The sequence below is a fragment of the Notolabrus celidotus genome, chromosome 10, assembly GCF_009762535.1.
Source record: "Notolabrus celidotus isolate fNotCel1 chromosome 10, fNotCel1.pri, whole genome shotgun sequence".
Classification (NCBI taxonomy): Eukaryota; Metazoa; Chordata; class Actinopteri; order Labriformes; family Labridae; genus Notolabrus; species Notolabrus celidotus.
In genome coordinates this window covers 27,811,690-27,828,476 of record NC_048281.1, presented here as the reverse complement: position 1 = coordinate 27,828,476, position 16,787 = coordinate 27,811,690, and the positions used below count along the sequence as shown (strand labels likewise).

The window sequence follows — 16,787 nt, the reverse complement described above, 5'->3', positions numbered from 1 at the left end:
GGAAACCGGCTGTTCAATCCAAACCACAAAAGGCCTCATCACGGATCACGAGGGATAAGAAGTGTAGCAGGGTATTTTGTTTTAAAGAATTACAGTAGGAAACAAAATTATCCAGCTTATTTAAAATTATCTTTTACTAAAGGTTCTTTTCATTTTACAACAACATGACAAGGACTGTTTTTAATTTGCTTTGATAGGCTCTAAAAAGAAACATGAAAAGACAGCAAATGTCGCTCCATCTGAGACTTAAGAGAACATTTGTGCTGCAGATGGTTCTTTTATTATCTGAATTTTTTCAACACGTTTTTTTTCTTTTTCAACTTTCAAACCAGTTTGGATGTCTGCAAAAATAAATCCTACCTTTAATATTAACCAGATGAAACCATCATATCAATGTAAAACCATCAAACTAGAATCATACAAGGCAAAGAAGCCAGGAGCCAGATTATAATAAGCCACAGTCAGAGGTATCATAACTCAGACTGTGAGGAGAACAGTTCATGTTGGAACCTTGAGTTTAGGTTTGTTTGAAGTGTAATCTACAAAAGGCCAGTTAGGTAATACTGATGGATGCTTTACATAGCAGCCTCTGTTGTCAGGGTATGAATGGGTTAATGTGACATGTAATGCAAGACCAGAGAAAGCACCATATAAACACAGTCCCTTTTGTGACACTGCATATGCACAAAGGATGAATTTGATTAGTTGTCTTGATCACTAGCTCTACCTGTAGAAAAAGGGCTGATGTGCTTCTGTTGTTATTTTTCAGCATTTTCTTCTCTTTGATGTAACACAGGCTTTGAGAAAGAACATCACATTACAGTGTCATCATTTCTGACTAACGATGGATATCCCATTCTCTATCCCTCCGAAAGCCTTGCCAAGCACCTTATTACATTGCTTTTTCACCCATACCAGAAAGGAGCAGAGCTGGCTGAGTAGACAGGTAGAGTGAAGACAGACAGGCAGGCGGTGGAGATCCAGCCTGCAGGCCCATCTGCGAGTGCCAGGGAAGTGAAGTGTGAGTTTCTGTTCTGCTCTGCCTGCCTTCAGAGTAATTGGCCGTCAAATGATTAAAATGTTTCAGGGCTGGCAGGTGGGCGCTATCTACAGGCGGCGTGTGTGTATGTGTGTGCGTGTGTGTGTGTTCTGTTTGTCTGCTGCCAGCTCACCCGCACATGTTCGGTGTGCCTCTTAAACCACCTGTTCATGTCTGGTCAGGCCTCTGTGTCTCAGCGTCAGTCTGTCAATCTGCCGGGTGACGTCTGTCCATTTGTGGAAGTGTGTGTGTGTATGTGTGTGTGTGTGCGTGTGCCAGTCTGGGTCTGTCTGGGTCTGCAGCAGTTGGAGGTAACACATAATTGATTGACCACCTGCTCCTTTTGGAGACAGAGAGGAGAGAGGCAACTTCCCCCTGCTAAAGGTACTACAAACCAAAAGAACCCTCAGAGCAGGGGAAACTTCTGCTCCCACTGTGGAGGACGTTTTTTTTTTTTTCTTTTTCTGCAGAAGCTGGATATAAAAAATGTTTTTCATTTTGGCTTTTGACAACATCTGTCATCCATAATCACACTGAGTGTGACAGTACGGCTGCATTGAAGGATCATTTTCACCAAAAGGGAAAAAGCTGCAAATCCTTGCAAATAATTTTGACATTTTTGCTTGAACAAAATCACAAAAAGGTGAATTCATCAACATTTTATTTATTTATCTATCTATCTATCTATCTATCTATCTATCTATCTATCTATCTATCTATCTATCTATCTATCTATCTATCTATCTATCTATCTATCTATCTATCTATCTATCTATCTATCTATCTATCTATCTATCTATCTATCTATCTATCTATCTATCTATCTATCTATCTATCTATCTATCTATCTATCTATCTATTTATTTATTGTCACAGTTAGGTTTTGGGGCTTTTTTGCCTTTATTGGATAGGAAAACTGGAGAAAGACAGTAAATGTGGGGAGTAGAGAGTGGGGGAAGACATGCAGCAAGTCATAGAGACCGAGAGTCGCACCTGCGACTGCTGCAACGAGGACTCTAGCCTCTGTATATTGGGAAAGCGCTTAGACTGCTAGGCCAACGGCACCCTGTGAAATTTTTTTTCTATAATGAATTAATTGATTAATCATTGTTAAAGCTTTAATCATAATACTGATTCATGTCCTTTATATCACTTTAAGTTTGAGAAGTTAGTTTCTGGGGGTTTTAATGTTGCAAAGGATTGTTGTCTTTTCATCACTAGCAGAGACATCATGAAGTCACACCTGGCAACAAAATACTTTATCATATTACCTTTGTTACACCTGCAAACTGATGCTATTAAATGTTATTTTGAGTTTAACATGTTAATTATTTAGCTTGAGAGGTGTTTGTAGGCAGATCTTGTTTAAAGAGATAGGCTAGCTATTTCCCCTGTCACCATTTTTTATCCCAAGCTGAGATAGCTGAAAACTGAAGGCGACCGGGCCTTTGCTGTCAGAGCCCCCCTGACTGTGGAACAGCCTGCCAGAGGAGATCAGACTTGTAGAATTAGTCCCCAATTTTATTTCAGTATAGACACCTACCTTTACATTTAAGCTTTTATTTTGTGAATTTATTAACATTTTTAACGCTTTACCTCTCTTCTTTTATTGTGTATTTTTACTGTTTTTATGATGGACTTTGTTACTCGTATTGAAAAGTGCTATACAGGGGCACTGGTGGCGCCCCACATACAGAGACTACAGTCCTCGTCGCAGGGGTCACCGGTTTGACTCCCGGCCGTGACCATTTCCTGCATGTCTTCCCCCGCTCTCCACTCCTCACGTTTCCTGTCTCTCTTCAGCTGTCCTATCGAATAAAGGCAAAAAAATATATAAAAGAAAAAAGAAAAAAAGAAAAGTGCTATACAACTAAAATTATTATTATAATTATTATTATTGCCGTTTCCTTGATCCTGCTACATAAACAATAGATAGATGCTGTAAGAAATATTATCATCAAACACCCTGCAAAATGTTAAACTGTTGCTAAAACTGAGACAACATCTTTAATACATTCATTGTTATGTAAAGTACAAAGTTCAGATGCACCGTTTCTCACTCATAGATGATACCTGGGCAGGAGGCCAGTATATTTCCGGCTGCTCTAAGTATAATGCCGACCATTTCTACATTTCTATTTATTTTTTATCCGTGTAAGATCACCATCCAAGATCAATGGTTTAGACGTTCCCTCGTTGCTCTCTGCCCCTTGTGTCTGACAACCTGCTGCCAAGGTGATCGCAGAGAGAGAGGCATATCCCTCCTGTTTATGCTTAATGGTGATGTTTAACAGAACTGGAAAAAAATAATAAAAAGTTGAGCAAATTTGAATAATTTTTGAAAAAAATCTAGTGGACTTCTGTTCAAAATTAGAATTTTCATGTTTGGAAACTTCACAGCCTTGTGTAGAATTTCAAATATGATTTTAGAATACAGAATGCAAGGAGGAATAGTCATTTGTCGCACCATTGAGGTGCCAGAACAACAGATTCATGTAATACACTTATATAATGTCTTATTTATTTCATAACACTTCATTAGCATCTCGCTGAGTGCAGTACAGACATTGTTTTGAAGGGTCCTTGGGAACTTTCCTGCCTTTCTTTGTATTTTTCTTATATTAGCCGCACGGACCAGTGAAGGTTAATGACGTGTCCTGTTCCTTTCCCTACAGACGTGCTCTGCTAATTAGCCCCCGGTGCTCCTTCATGCCGTAATTACACTGCTGATTGGAGCTATAAGCAAAAATAGAGGGTGACACTCCATACAGGTGTACCTCCACTGGAAAGAAAAAAAAGCAGTCTATAAAATCGGAAGTACTCTGAACAAAACTCAGGGAACAAAGGAGTTTCTTGATCATAGGAATGAAAGTTTTTGAATGACAACAGAGGAAAGGACTCACAAACGTTGTAGTATAGCTTTTGTAACCCAGGAGGAGAATGCGATTAATTTTGCATCACTTTATTTTTGATTAGCTGCTCTGTGCGGCTCACATCGCCCTGCACCCCCCACTCCTCCGTTCACAGAGCTAAATACAGAGTGATGGATGACCCAGCAGCTCACTGGAGAGGGATCTGAAGTCCAATGAAAGAAACACCTCTCTGACCTCTCCCTCCTGAGCAAGAGGTTATTGATTCTCTGGAACCCTCTTTTTACCCTGCCACCAATCTTCAGCCTCTGGATCTCCCCCAGTGACACTGCTTGTATCATTTTAAGCTCTCTCTCTCTCACACACACACATACACACATTCACACAGAGTGTCAAGGTTAAGGTCAGTTTGTCTGTGTGTGTGGGAGGAGAGCGATGGCACAGAGAAGAGAGGAATAGGCTGCAGAGGAGAAAAATAGGAGAGAGAGATTGGAATAACTTCGAGAGCGATTGGGTATAATAGAGAACAAATACATGCATAAGGGAAAGACAGTCCAACAACACCAGAAACATCCTCATCCACCAACCATACTCGGACTGAAATGTCTCTGTATAACTCAGATATGAGGCTCTAGGATGATTCTGTCAATCAACAGTCTTTTCTTATCTAAGATTGTCTTTTTGGATCAAATATTAAAGCACACTATGTATTTTAGAATAGAGGGAAAATCATTTACTATGCACATAATTGAGTCTTGTTTTTTAAAGGCTTTTGTATTTTGGACTTTTACAGTTAGATTGTTTATAGCTTACAAACTGAAGAAAGAAACACATGAGGCTCAGAGAAAAACACAACCTTAGTGCATACTTTTTAAAATTATCATTTATTTCTTCAAGTGTCTGAATTTTTTGCAGTGGTGTTGAGGCCCCATCCTGGAGAACACTGGGTTATTTCCTCGGTCATCCAGGATGGCTTCCTTGTGTTTAATTGTATTGCCCTAATCAGGGAAGTTTCCAGGGATTACCTATACTCCTACACTCTTAAAGCAAGGTACACACTACAAGACAATCAGGTTGATTTTGGGCCTGATGCCCCACATCCAAACAAAGTCTGCCCAGATTTGGGGTGCTGGTGGCCTAGCAGTCTAGGCGCCCTACGTATAGAGGCTACAGTCCTCGCCGCAGCAGTCGCAGGTGCAACTCTCGGCCGGTCAACTATTCACTGCATGTCTTCCCCCACTCTCTACTCCCCACATTTCCTGTCTCTCTCCAGCTTTCCTATCCAATAAAGGCAAAAATGCCCAAAAATATAACTTAATAAAAAACGAAAAAAAAGTCTGCCCTGATTTGAAATCTTAAAAACTAAATATATTCAGTATTTACGACCAGGAATCCTGTTCTGTGGATGCAACCCCGTAGACAGTCATGCTTTAGATGTTTTACAGCTCCGATCTCAGGTTGGTGTCTTTGAATCCCTCATCTCAGCCTCCTTCTGAAACGCTTTGAATCACTGTTGCCATGCAACAAAGATGTGTCTCTCTTTTTAAAGTTATATTTTTGGGGCATTTTCTCCTTTGATGGATAAAACAGCTGAAGAGAGACAGGAAATGTGGGGAGCAGAGTGTATGGGTGGACATACAGCATGTGTTCAAGGCCGGGGGTCAAACCAGAGACCGCTGCTGGGTTAGACGTGCTTAGTCGGCTAAGCCAGCAGTGCCCGTGTCCCTCTTTTTAGATGACAAATTTGCCCTTTTAAGGATTTTGAGCAAATCTCTCTGTTGATCTCACCAAACTCCCGTGTGACCTTTTGAAAAAGCCGCTCAGAGCAGCCTGCACTCAGTTCCTGGGATTACCCCAAAACACCTTGCGCTCATAATCAGAAACTTTTCCCACGGCCTAAACTATGATGATCTGTAATTAAGACATGAACCTAGATGAGCCTAAAAAATCATGTTGGGCTTTGTAGCTGCAGGTAGCATTTTGACATTTCAGTTTGGCACATTTTCTTTTATTGGAACTCCAGAGTACACTCAACTTTTTTATGCAGCCCTTAGGAAATTAGCATGGTACATCGTGTAGACAGTTTTTTGTGTTATTTTTGTAGTAATGGAGCGTCTGTATAATTCATCCATTCATTTTTGTGGTTAAAGTAGATGTGGTAAGCAGAGACCAAAAAAGTTAAATAATTCATGCCACCCTGCTCCTGTTTCTGTTTGACATCTCTGTGCACATCACTTTCAGATCACAGGTGCAAACAAGTCTGCAGTTAGGTAACACATCCTCAGAGTCAGAGCCTTTTTTTTTAAGAAAGAACAGCAGTGGATAATAGTTAATGAGCACCATTGTTTGTTATGTCTTGACTGCAATCAGCTGGATGCACGTATAGTGATGTACGCTGTAGTGAAATCAAGGAAAAGCCAATAAGGGGTACGCAGGCAGGAACTCAGAGGTGGCAGAAGCACGGGGGGGTTATTAAGAGTAGGAGGCTTCCGACAGGCAGACCATCATGTTTTATTAAGACCTGTTTTCCAGCCAGACCCATGAGTCAGCCCACTCTAGTCGGGGCTAGATAAGCCAAGGTGGCTGCCACTTCACTAGATCCCCAACCCAGCAAGATTTAACACACCCACTCCTTCAGCACAAACCACGAGTTAGCTGTGTGTTGTTTTTTTTGCCATGATTTGACAGTAGATTTCTGAATAAGTCTTCCTTGTTTTGTTCGGAGTTGTTTACCATCCAAATGCCAGAATCTAGACACTCTTATTATCACCACTTGTCAACAAACACCAGTGAAGAGACAAGTCAAGTGAAGCAGTCTGTAATCCCACTCAGTTTCTTCCTAATCTCGGTAAACATGAGGGAGAGAAAACTGTAGCAGGAGACGTTTGCCAGAACAAGGCCCAGTCTGTTGGTGACAATTCCTGTGTGAATGCTGCTACATCCTGCCAGCTCTGTGCACATGTGCCACACTCCTCTCATGTACCGGCGGAAAGAAGCATTTGTCCTTCTTGGCAGAGCGAGAGAACAGACGGAGGGTGAGGAAGGAAGCAGTCATTGGTCTGTCAGTCTGCCTCTCGGTCCTGGTGGTGTTACAGTCGCTGCCACTGGAGATGCTCCAGGTATGATGCATATCAGTCCCCCCTCAACCTCTTCCAGATGACCAACTCTTTATTGACAGCTGATCATGTTGGGACTTGTTGCTTGGACCGTCTCACCTCTTCTGTTAGATTGCTGTGTATCTCAGCCTTTATAGAGTCAAGCTTTGCTTCACTGTTTAAATTGACTGGGCATAAATTGAGTGATAAAGAACACAAGGACCCAGACAAGAGACAGTGGGCGTGATGAAAAGAGACAAGGGTGTTTGTTTCTTTCTATTGCTGTTGTTCCTCTATATGTATATTTTTTATATAAGAAAGCATTCAAAAATTGCACTCTCCCCAAATACCAATATACATGTCACTTAAAGTTATGTCTTTTCTCCTACGGCACTATTTGAGCAGACTATTTTTTTATGCATACTTTTTTTGCACTCAAGAAAAGTGTTGAGTACATGCTGCATTTTTCAGAATGCACTTTGACACATTTGGGGACTGAGAACTGAAACCATGCATGTCAAAGAATGTCAGAGTATAGCTTGGGTGGCTATCGCTTGGTGATAGAAGTGGTCATACCTCAGTCCAAGGTTGGCGGTTGAATCACCAGCTCCTGCAGTCCGCTCACTAAAGCGTCTCTTGGAAAGACACTGAACACAAATGACTCTCAGTGGCTTAGCCAGTTGCATATGAATGTGTTATGTGATTTCAATCAGGAGGGACAGAGTTTGAAGATTAAAGGTTATTTATTACAACTTAATGAGTAATGAAACTTTGACATAAATCTTTGGCGTAAGGACTCTAATTTGTGAGTGTCGGATATGTGAATTTGGCAGCAGAAGAAATCCCCCTAGAGTCCAGACACTGGTGGTGATGGTTGATAATTTCTAGGAATTGAAGACTTGCAGAGACCAGGTGGAGATGGGGAGGTGGAGGGGTGTGCACCATCAATGCAAGAAGGAACTAGCTGGAGAGAGAGAGACACATTTAAAAAGACAACAGAAAGTTGATAGGCTGACAATAAGGGCGTGCCACTGAGCTATTGGATGACAGCCGCCGCTGATTAACCAATGACAGCTCCGGAGCACGCAGCTGGAAGCAGGTGAGCTATTGAACGAGGGAGAGGAGAGTTAAACAACTGCTGTTATTGCTTTTATAGTCTTCCTGTCTGAACTTTCGCTAGAGCTACATTAGTTAGTAATGATGGGTACTCAGTATACAAGCCTCTGCCACCAATGTGTGTGTGAATGAGTGAATGTGACATGTAAGGGATAATGTATAGAGAACGGGTGGTTCTGAAAATTAGAATCCAGACAGCGTGCGCAAGACCCTGATGTAAATTGGAGGGGTGTTTTCTCACCCCAAAGGTGATTTAATTAAAGTTGAGTTCTTCATACTGTCATGAGTTGATCTTGATTGGGGTTGGATCACTGTAAGTCTTCCCTGTGTCTCCAGTGTTTTCTTTTGGATTTAGTTTATAAGACATTTTACAAGTTCTGTTTGTAACTCTTGTTCTTTATTATCAAAACCTTTATTTTTTCTGTCATGATGGGAAAAGCTGAGGAGGATCCATGTGCGGAAAAATAAGGTTTTAATAACAAAGAAAACAAGTTACAAAGAAAACTACTGTAGTAAAATGTCTTCAAAACTAAATCCAAAAGAAAACACTGGAAACGCAAGGAAACACTGGGATAAAGAAACACGATGAACACAAAGAGGACTTACAATGATCCAACCCTGACAAACTCCAATCCAAACAAGATCAACTCATAACACATTCAGCTTAAAGAAGCAGTCCTTTTGAATTCCTTTTTGGATGACGTGTCCTAGAAGCGTCCCTGTATATTAGACAGTAGAGCCCTCCCAGTCCCTCCTGTCACTCAGTGTGGTGTAAAGGCTGGTTTATACTTCTGCATCGACCCTACGCAGTGGGCGATGCAGACGTGAGCACTACATACCTGTGTGTTGATGTGTCTGGGTTGTCAGCAATACTCCGCCAAAATGCTCGAGGGCAGTGTGGTCTTTCTGATAATTGGGTCACCTATTTCCGGCCCTGCTCTCTGCTTGCTTTTTCCCAGCAATTTCGAATATATTATGTTAATTCAGAGCTGATGCAGGTTGCTGTTTATCATACAGTAATGTTTACAGGGAAAAATATAAGGGACGGTGGAGGAGATGAAATGCATGGCCAATGTCTGGCGAATCTGGAAGTACTGAAAATGCAGGAAATACAATGCCCGTCGAGCAAACCAATCACAGGATTTGTCATACAAGTTAAATCGACGCATAGTTACATTTTGGAGGTGTTTGTCAGCCATGGCGCAGAAGTATAAACCAGCCTTAAATCTCTCTAGACTTCATCCTGATCAACTTGTGGGAGATTGTAACCCTGATCCATGCCTTGCTTTAAGCAGTGTGGATTCACTCACCCTTTTGCTCTCCAGTAGACATTAACCCTGCTCCTTCCACTTGTACAAAGTCACATTTTTTACTGTCTTTTCTGTTCAGAAGTTGAAGTTCAGCTGTGTTCTCCCTCATATATTTTTTAAATTAACGGAGGAGTGTTCTCCTCCTGCTTTTGTTGAGCAAAGCTGACAACCTGACAGCATTCAGGTCCTACTGGTTCCTCTGTGCTGCTATGTCGATCAGTAAATCTGACACGTGGTGTTTTGGGGAAAGTAGAAAAGAAGGTGGCACAAAAAAGTATGTTGGCATGAAAAACACACCTTATATTCAGACCCATATTGTGATCCTTTATTGGAAAGCTTTAGGCGTTTTTCGACCGCAGGAACTTTACCCCTGAACTACGTGAATTTCAACCGTAGGAACCAGGGTCTAAATTTAGTTCAGGGGTAGATAATCTCCCCCCTGAAAAGCCCCTGCTTGGAAGGTAGTACTTTTCAAAGGTCCTGGGACTTTCGGTTGACCGTTACAGTGTTTGTGGAGTTTACACAGTTGTTGAAACACAGAGGGAGTTCCTGGGAATGCATACTAGTTTAGTTTTTTATTAAGATTTCAAAATATTATTTAATATATATATTTTTCTCCATACGTCACTGGCCTCATTTGCACAATCTACCCGGGTTTTCAGCCCGCGGTTGAAACGCAGACAACAATGGGGGCACAGGAACCTTTTAGTTCCGGGGAAAGTAGTTCTGGGGGCTAAAAGACCCCAGAACTCTTGGTCAAAATGCACCTTTTGTCATTTTCCATCCCGACAGACATTTCAGCCGATGAGACCTCTATCAGTCAGACAACTGAACGTGAATCCGGCCAAAAGCAAGTAAACACCGGCTAACGTTGACCCTGATTTCTACTCTGTCTTCATGACTGAAGTTACCAGTGAGATTGCAAACAATAAGCAGGACACAGAAAAGAAATGATAAAAAAAAAAAGAATGATAAACTGAAAACTACTTGTGCAAAAAACTGAGTTTCTTTGAAAGCCTTGAATCATCGATAGCGATGGCCGATGTGATGAGCAAGTTTTACAACATTCTAACTCCTTATAGACTAACCCATCGATTGCTTAACAGCCGTTAGATTGATTAGTTGAAGCTTGTCTTTCTGTCGAACAGTAAGGTGCCAGCGATCCCTGGCCAAATGCCAAAGACATGACTTAATGTGTGGCTTCTGCTTTCAAAATCTGTGTGTGTGTGTGTGTGTGTGTGTGTGTGTGTCTGTGCTGGTTCACATTGAGCACCTGGTGTTTCAAAGAGCCAGCCAGAGGCACCACAAATAAATAGCATCCATCAAAGAAGTGTGAAAGGTTTTCAGAGACACACAGGCTCACAAGAAACATCAAACAGCAGGGGACGGCCATCTTGTCCCACAATTGATGCTGTAAAAATTGATTTTGACATCTTCAGGCTGTAAATGGTGTGGCACAGCCTTCAGACGCGCTGGGCAAACTCAGCCATTTTTGCTCTGGGAGGAGTATAGAGAGGGGTTATCTGGTGAAATGCACCAAAGAAGGGGAATGTGAGGGGAAGTTTTTAAAGGTTGTTCTGTAGCCGAGTTGACTGTGTGTCCATATGGCACAGGTTGAAAACACACACTGCGCTCCAGCTTGCTCTCCAGCTTTGTCTCAGCCATGTGATTCCCAGAAGCTGACACAGAATATGGGCAGCGTCAGGACCTTGAGAAAGCCAACCATGTCATACATAGAGCCACATTTTCTGTTCTCTGTCAGTCTGCCTCTCTCTCTCTCTCTCACACACACACACACACACTACTACACACACTACCACACACAAGTCCTTTCAGCCAAAACACCCATGGGGGGAGAGCGTCTGGTTGCTGGAAATGTCAAACTGCTTTGTCACGTCCAATCTCAGTCAAGGAGCCTAGTAACCAGTGAGTGTGTAGAGTTGGTATGTGTGTAAGTTCTGCTACAACACCCAATCACAAGGCTATCAGCCTGGATTACTTGTTCAGCTAAAAGTATGGAATTAAGATTACAAAAGGAGATGGATTAACCATAATAAAATAGTAAACAGAGTCATGAGATCAAAAAAGGGGCTACAATAAAGTTGTATTTTGTCAGAGGGTAAATTTAGAAGATGGAGATAATTTGGCGAGCATATGAAGCGGAGGCAGAGGTTTTCACAATCGCAATCACAACTTAGCATATTGAACAGCTGATTAAATAAGAAATCAATTATTTTTCAAAAAGTATTGATTTGAAAATGGTTTAATTTATTAAAAAATGTTCCATCTGTTCGAAATCAGTATTTTGCAATCACAGTCTTAAGCTAGACTCCACACGTATACGGATATTTATAAAAATATACATTTAAATATAACAATAATAATAATAATAATAATAATAATAATAATAATAATAATAATAATGATAATACATTTTATTTATAAAAGCGCTTTAAAAGTTTCTCTAAGACACTTTACAAGAAAAAAAATTATATAGAATAATAATTCTACCATCTATAATATATAATAAAAAAGCAAAGGAAAGCAAAAAAACTAAACAAAACAAAACAAAAACAAAATCAATTAATTAATTATAGGTTAAAAGCAGTACATAACAGTACTGAGCAGATGTAAACAAACCGGTAGCCCGCCGTCTTGGTGCAGCGCAACACATGTAAAACAATTTCCAGCACGTCATTGTTTGTGGTCATTTGTTTTTTTCTGTCTGCACAACAACAACAAAACAAAGTTTTCAAAAATCTCCACTTGAAAACCTACATTTTCAGTGGCCTAGAACTCAGTTTATTTTAGTGGATGTTTGGCCAAAACCTACAGAAACAAACAACTATGAACACCCATATATGTGGATGGGTTATGAGCATTAAAAGTAATTGTGTAGCATCCTTAAAATGAACTAACTTAAAGATTTCCACTGATGCTGACGTTGGATAAGGGTTACGTCTTTGCAAGAGTCAGCTCCACACCTTAGGGAGGTTTTATGCCCCATCACTGTCAAGGACCTGTGACATTACTTTTCCATTCCCCATCTTTAGACACCGTATCACATATTTAATATATACCTAATGATACCTAATGATCACTGCTCCCATCAATCTTTTCTATTAAGTTTGAAGGAGAACTGATGACGGGTAGAAGCTTTCTAAAAACTTAAATAATGAGCCGGTGTTCACTTTGTCCATTCCTTGTTGCTGTAGAAACAGGACAGTGTATAATTTTTGGATCTGCTCTTTTGAAATGAACCAGAACCCTTCAGATACTGTTTTCATGTGTTATACTCTAATGAATATGAATTTTAAATTCCATACCTGCTGAAATGTTCCATCTTCTATTCTTAGCCCAAGTGGCCAAACTCCTCACCTTCTTTCAGTGATATGATGTGACTGAATATTTCCCCCCCAGCCCCCCCTCACCAGTGACAACTTGCTGTTCTATAGCGCTCATTCCACTTGCTCCGTCCTTGCTCCTGACAGATTACAGTCATTATATATTTGACTCTAAGAGGTCAGATTGACAACATGACAACCTAAGAGGTAGTGGTGCAACGGAATCATCGTTGATCCGTGATCCGTACGGATGCCTCTCCACGGTTCGGCACGGACGTGGTCCGCGGATCGGTTGATGAAAAAAGTTGCGCGTGTTCACGTGATGACCGCATGTTCAATCCACACTCACTCGTTAAGCGCAGCGGTAGTCATGGCAAGTGAAGGAGCAGAGGAACTTGAAAAAAACTCCTGCATCTCTTAAGTCACATGTATGGGAGCATTTTGGGTTTCCCTGTGAAATACAGTGAATGCTGAATGTGCTTGAGCCACGTTATGAAATTCCGTTGCGCACCCACTAGACCAGAGGCCGTCTATTTGTGGTCCCCGAATTGTTATTCCTTCACTCTGTGTTTTGGTCGGGTCACCCCGTGTTTACCGGGACTTGTCTCCATGCCAACGATACGCAGACAGGCTGTTACTGGGTCACTTACGAGTCCACTGATGCAAGTGCAATTTTTAACTTTCACTTTCGTTTATTGAGCAGTTCACATGTTGGCACTTTGCCAGCTGTAGGACCCTAGCATAAAACGTGTGTTCCAAGTTTGCAGCTCAAAGAAAAGTGGACGGTGAAAATCAGCGATTGAAAGAAGAATAGAGTGAAACTTTTGGAGTTCCTCTGCTCCTTCACTTGCCATGCCATGAAATGCAGTGAATGAGGCAGGACTGGGCCCACAGATAGGGTGCTTTGCACATGCAGTACATTTTGAGTTGAATCTTGTTTTTATTTAATGGGCAAAGTGTTTGACAAAATAAATAGAGGGACAAAGTTATATTTGTCTTGTCTTCTTTTTTTTTTTGCTGATCCGAAAAATGATCCGATCCGTGACTCAAAACCGTGATCCGATCCGAACCGTGAGTTTTTTGATCCGTTGCACCCCTACTAAGAGGTCAGGCTTTCACGTTGTAGCCAAGCAGATCTCCAGTGTTGAAAATGTTGAATGAAGCCAATGAGGAAGTGCAATAAACTGCAGTTCCTCAAGTGAGGCTGGTTGGGAAAGTCTTACGCTAAGTAAGGGGTAATGTTTTGTTTGCAGGTGGTTATGGGAAATGGAATCCTGACAGGGTGAGACAAGACCCCGAAGTGTAGGGGTCTTGTCTCACCCTGTCTGGATTCTTATCAGCCTGTTGGGCAAATCTCTAGTCTTTAGTGATTCTCTTTCATCATTCTCTTTTTGTGTAGTTCCTTAAAAAAGTACTTTGTGCAATTAAAAGTTTCGCCTCAACCAGATCATTTCATCTACAAACCGCCCCTTGTTTGCAAAGCACCAAACACATTTCCAGTTCATGCTTTCTAGACTTAAAAGACTTTGTACAGCGAGTGTATTTGTGAGTAGGAGGTTGGATGGCAGTGGTCCCGTTCTCCTGGGGAGGATTTGATCTTTTCAGAAACGCTGCAAACACTCTCTCACTCAGCTGTCTTAAAGTCTTCCGCTCAATTTTCAGTTTTGCAATCCTCGCTGTTGCCACTCTCACATGCAAGTCTTTTTTTAGGGCGAGCGGTTCTACCCACTCACAAGCTGTTCGCTTCGCCACATACATACAGGCAGTTCAGGGCTGTGATCACATCTGTCATATTGTCTCAAAAGGAAGGCCGTTACAGTCTTTGTAGAAACGAGGGGGGCATGATTTGTGCGGTTTTTGAGGGGTTATGGACTCAGCATGGGTACTGGGTATTGTGTCTATTATGTGATGTTGTTGTCGCCGTTCCATGCCACTGCAATCCCCACAGGAAATAACACACATTTATTGCCCCTTTCCTTTCTTGTTTGGGCTGTCTGAATACACTCTGATTCTGCTGTCTGGGTGGGTGTCTTTTTTTCCAGGAGCCAATGAAAGGTTCTTGATTGCTTTGAATCTTCTGCAGTTTAGCTGCTGGCCCTTTCTATTTCCACCTATTTATATACAACGCTTTCTTCTGTTGGCACCTTGGAAAAGAAAAAAAAAATGTCTGTGCTACTTGATTATGTTCCTATAGATGTCAACTCAGTCTGCCTTCAAACATCTGACTGCCAATCATCTGTCTTTCAGCTTGTGTACTTTGAACCTTCAACATTTCAAATGTAAATTTCTAATGGTTATAAAGAGACGTATACATACTTTATGGGGAGGACAAATTTACATTGAAAGAACAAGAAGTCCTAATGTCATTATTTGTCCTCTTTAACTCCTTATAAAATAATTTTCTCTACCTCACAGCTTCAGTAAATCTGCCTGTCTTGGTCGCTGTCTGAGTTATGACCTTCAGTTAGACAGTGCTCTTCTTTGTCATCCTGGCTCACATCCAAACACGATTTTGAAAAAGTTAAATCGGAAACGAATCCAAAATGACCGCTGATTTCATCTACACTTTTTCATTATGTTTAATTAAGATTGATTGTAATTGAACATGTCTCTGTTTCCACAGCAACTGATGCGGTCGTCTGTGTTCCACATGTTCATCCTGAGCATGGTCGCAGTGGACGTCATTGTTGCAGCGAGCAACTATTACAAAGGAGAGAATCACCGCAGGCACTATGATGAGTTTTACCTGGCAGAGGTGAGACGTTTATTTTATTAATTCATTCATCTATTTATTCAAATGTTCTGCTGTTACTTATAACTCAAATGTTAAACACAAACCCCTCAACTCTTATGTTTAAAGGAGAAATATTTTGTTTTACACGAAACGAGAAATAATAATGATGATAATTTTATTTATAGAGAGCTTATCAAAAGCCAGGATACAAAATGCTTTACATGGAAAACAAAATAAAACAAGTTGGTCAAAAAAATCCCACCAGGCAAGATAAAGAAATAAAACATATTTTAAAAGACATACAAACCCCCTAAAATAACTTTAAAGGAATACAATTCTTGTAAAATATATATTTTTCTTTAAAAGTTATATATATATTTTTGCCTTTATTAGATAGGACAGCTGAAGAGAGACAGGAAACATGGGGAGTAGAGAGTTGGGGAAGACATGCAGGAAATGGTCGCTGCCGGGAGTCGAACCAGTGACCTCTGCGATGGGGACTGTAGCCTCTGTTTGTGGGGCGCTTTGTTTTTTTTTTGTAATAATCTAAACTTGCTTGTTTCACCCATTATTGTAAAAATGTAGACAAAAAGTAGTAGTGAAATTTTAAATAAAACCCTGCAAATAAGCCTTCTGCCTTTATTTGTTGCCAGATGACTCCTAAATTTAGGGTTAGGGTTAGCTAACAGTTGATTAACAAAAAGATGCCCTGGACAGGCTCCACTATGTGCAGAACTCAGCTGCCAGGGTTCTCACGCACACTAAGCCCTGGCAGCACATCACCCCCACTCCCAATACCTGGCTGACCTCCTCCACCAACACACTCCATCCCGGAACCTACGGTCTTCAGACCTGGGTCAACTCTCCATCCCCTGGACTAAGCTGCGGACTTTTGGAGACAGAGCCTTCAGTGTGGCAGCCCCTACTCTGTGGAACTCTCTCCCTCCAGACATCCGAGGCGCCCCAACCCTGGACAGTTTTAAAAACGCACCTTTTCCTCAAGGCCTTTCCCCATTAGATAGTGTTATCCCCACCTACCCCCCTGACCCCCTACCTGACCCTGTGAAGCAGCCTTTGGTTTCTTGAAAGGCGCTATATAAATACCAGTTATTATTGTTATTATTATTATTATCAGTAGCAGCAGTTTAATTCACAGCAGCACAGGAAACAGGTAAACTAATTTTGAAGCAACATTTAACCACTTCGAGGGACAGTAGGGGTCACAAGTCTTTGGCACCTATATTTTGGGGGTCGCGGGCTGAAAAATTTGGGAACCCCT

The 16,787-nt window shown here is 41.3% G+C and overlaps 1 protein-coding gene across 3 annotated transcripts in view; it reads left to right on the top strand.

The window, feature by feature from the left end:
• The window catches only part of nalcn (sodium leak channel, non-selective), a 122,737-nt gene that overhangs the window by 41,625 nt on the left and 64,325 nt on the right, over positions 1 to 16,787 (top strand). For all 3 annotated transcript variants that reach the window (XM_034693891.1, XM_034693892.1, XM_034693890.1), the window contains one exon: positions 15,398 to 15,529. In XM_034693891.1, the coding sequence (XP_034549782.1) occupies positions 15,398 to 15,529 (132 nt within the window). The remainder of the gene's footprint in view (positions 1 to 15,397; positions 15,530 to 16,787) is intronic.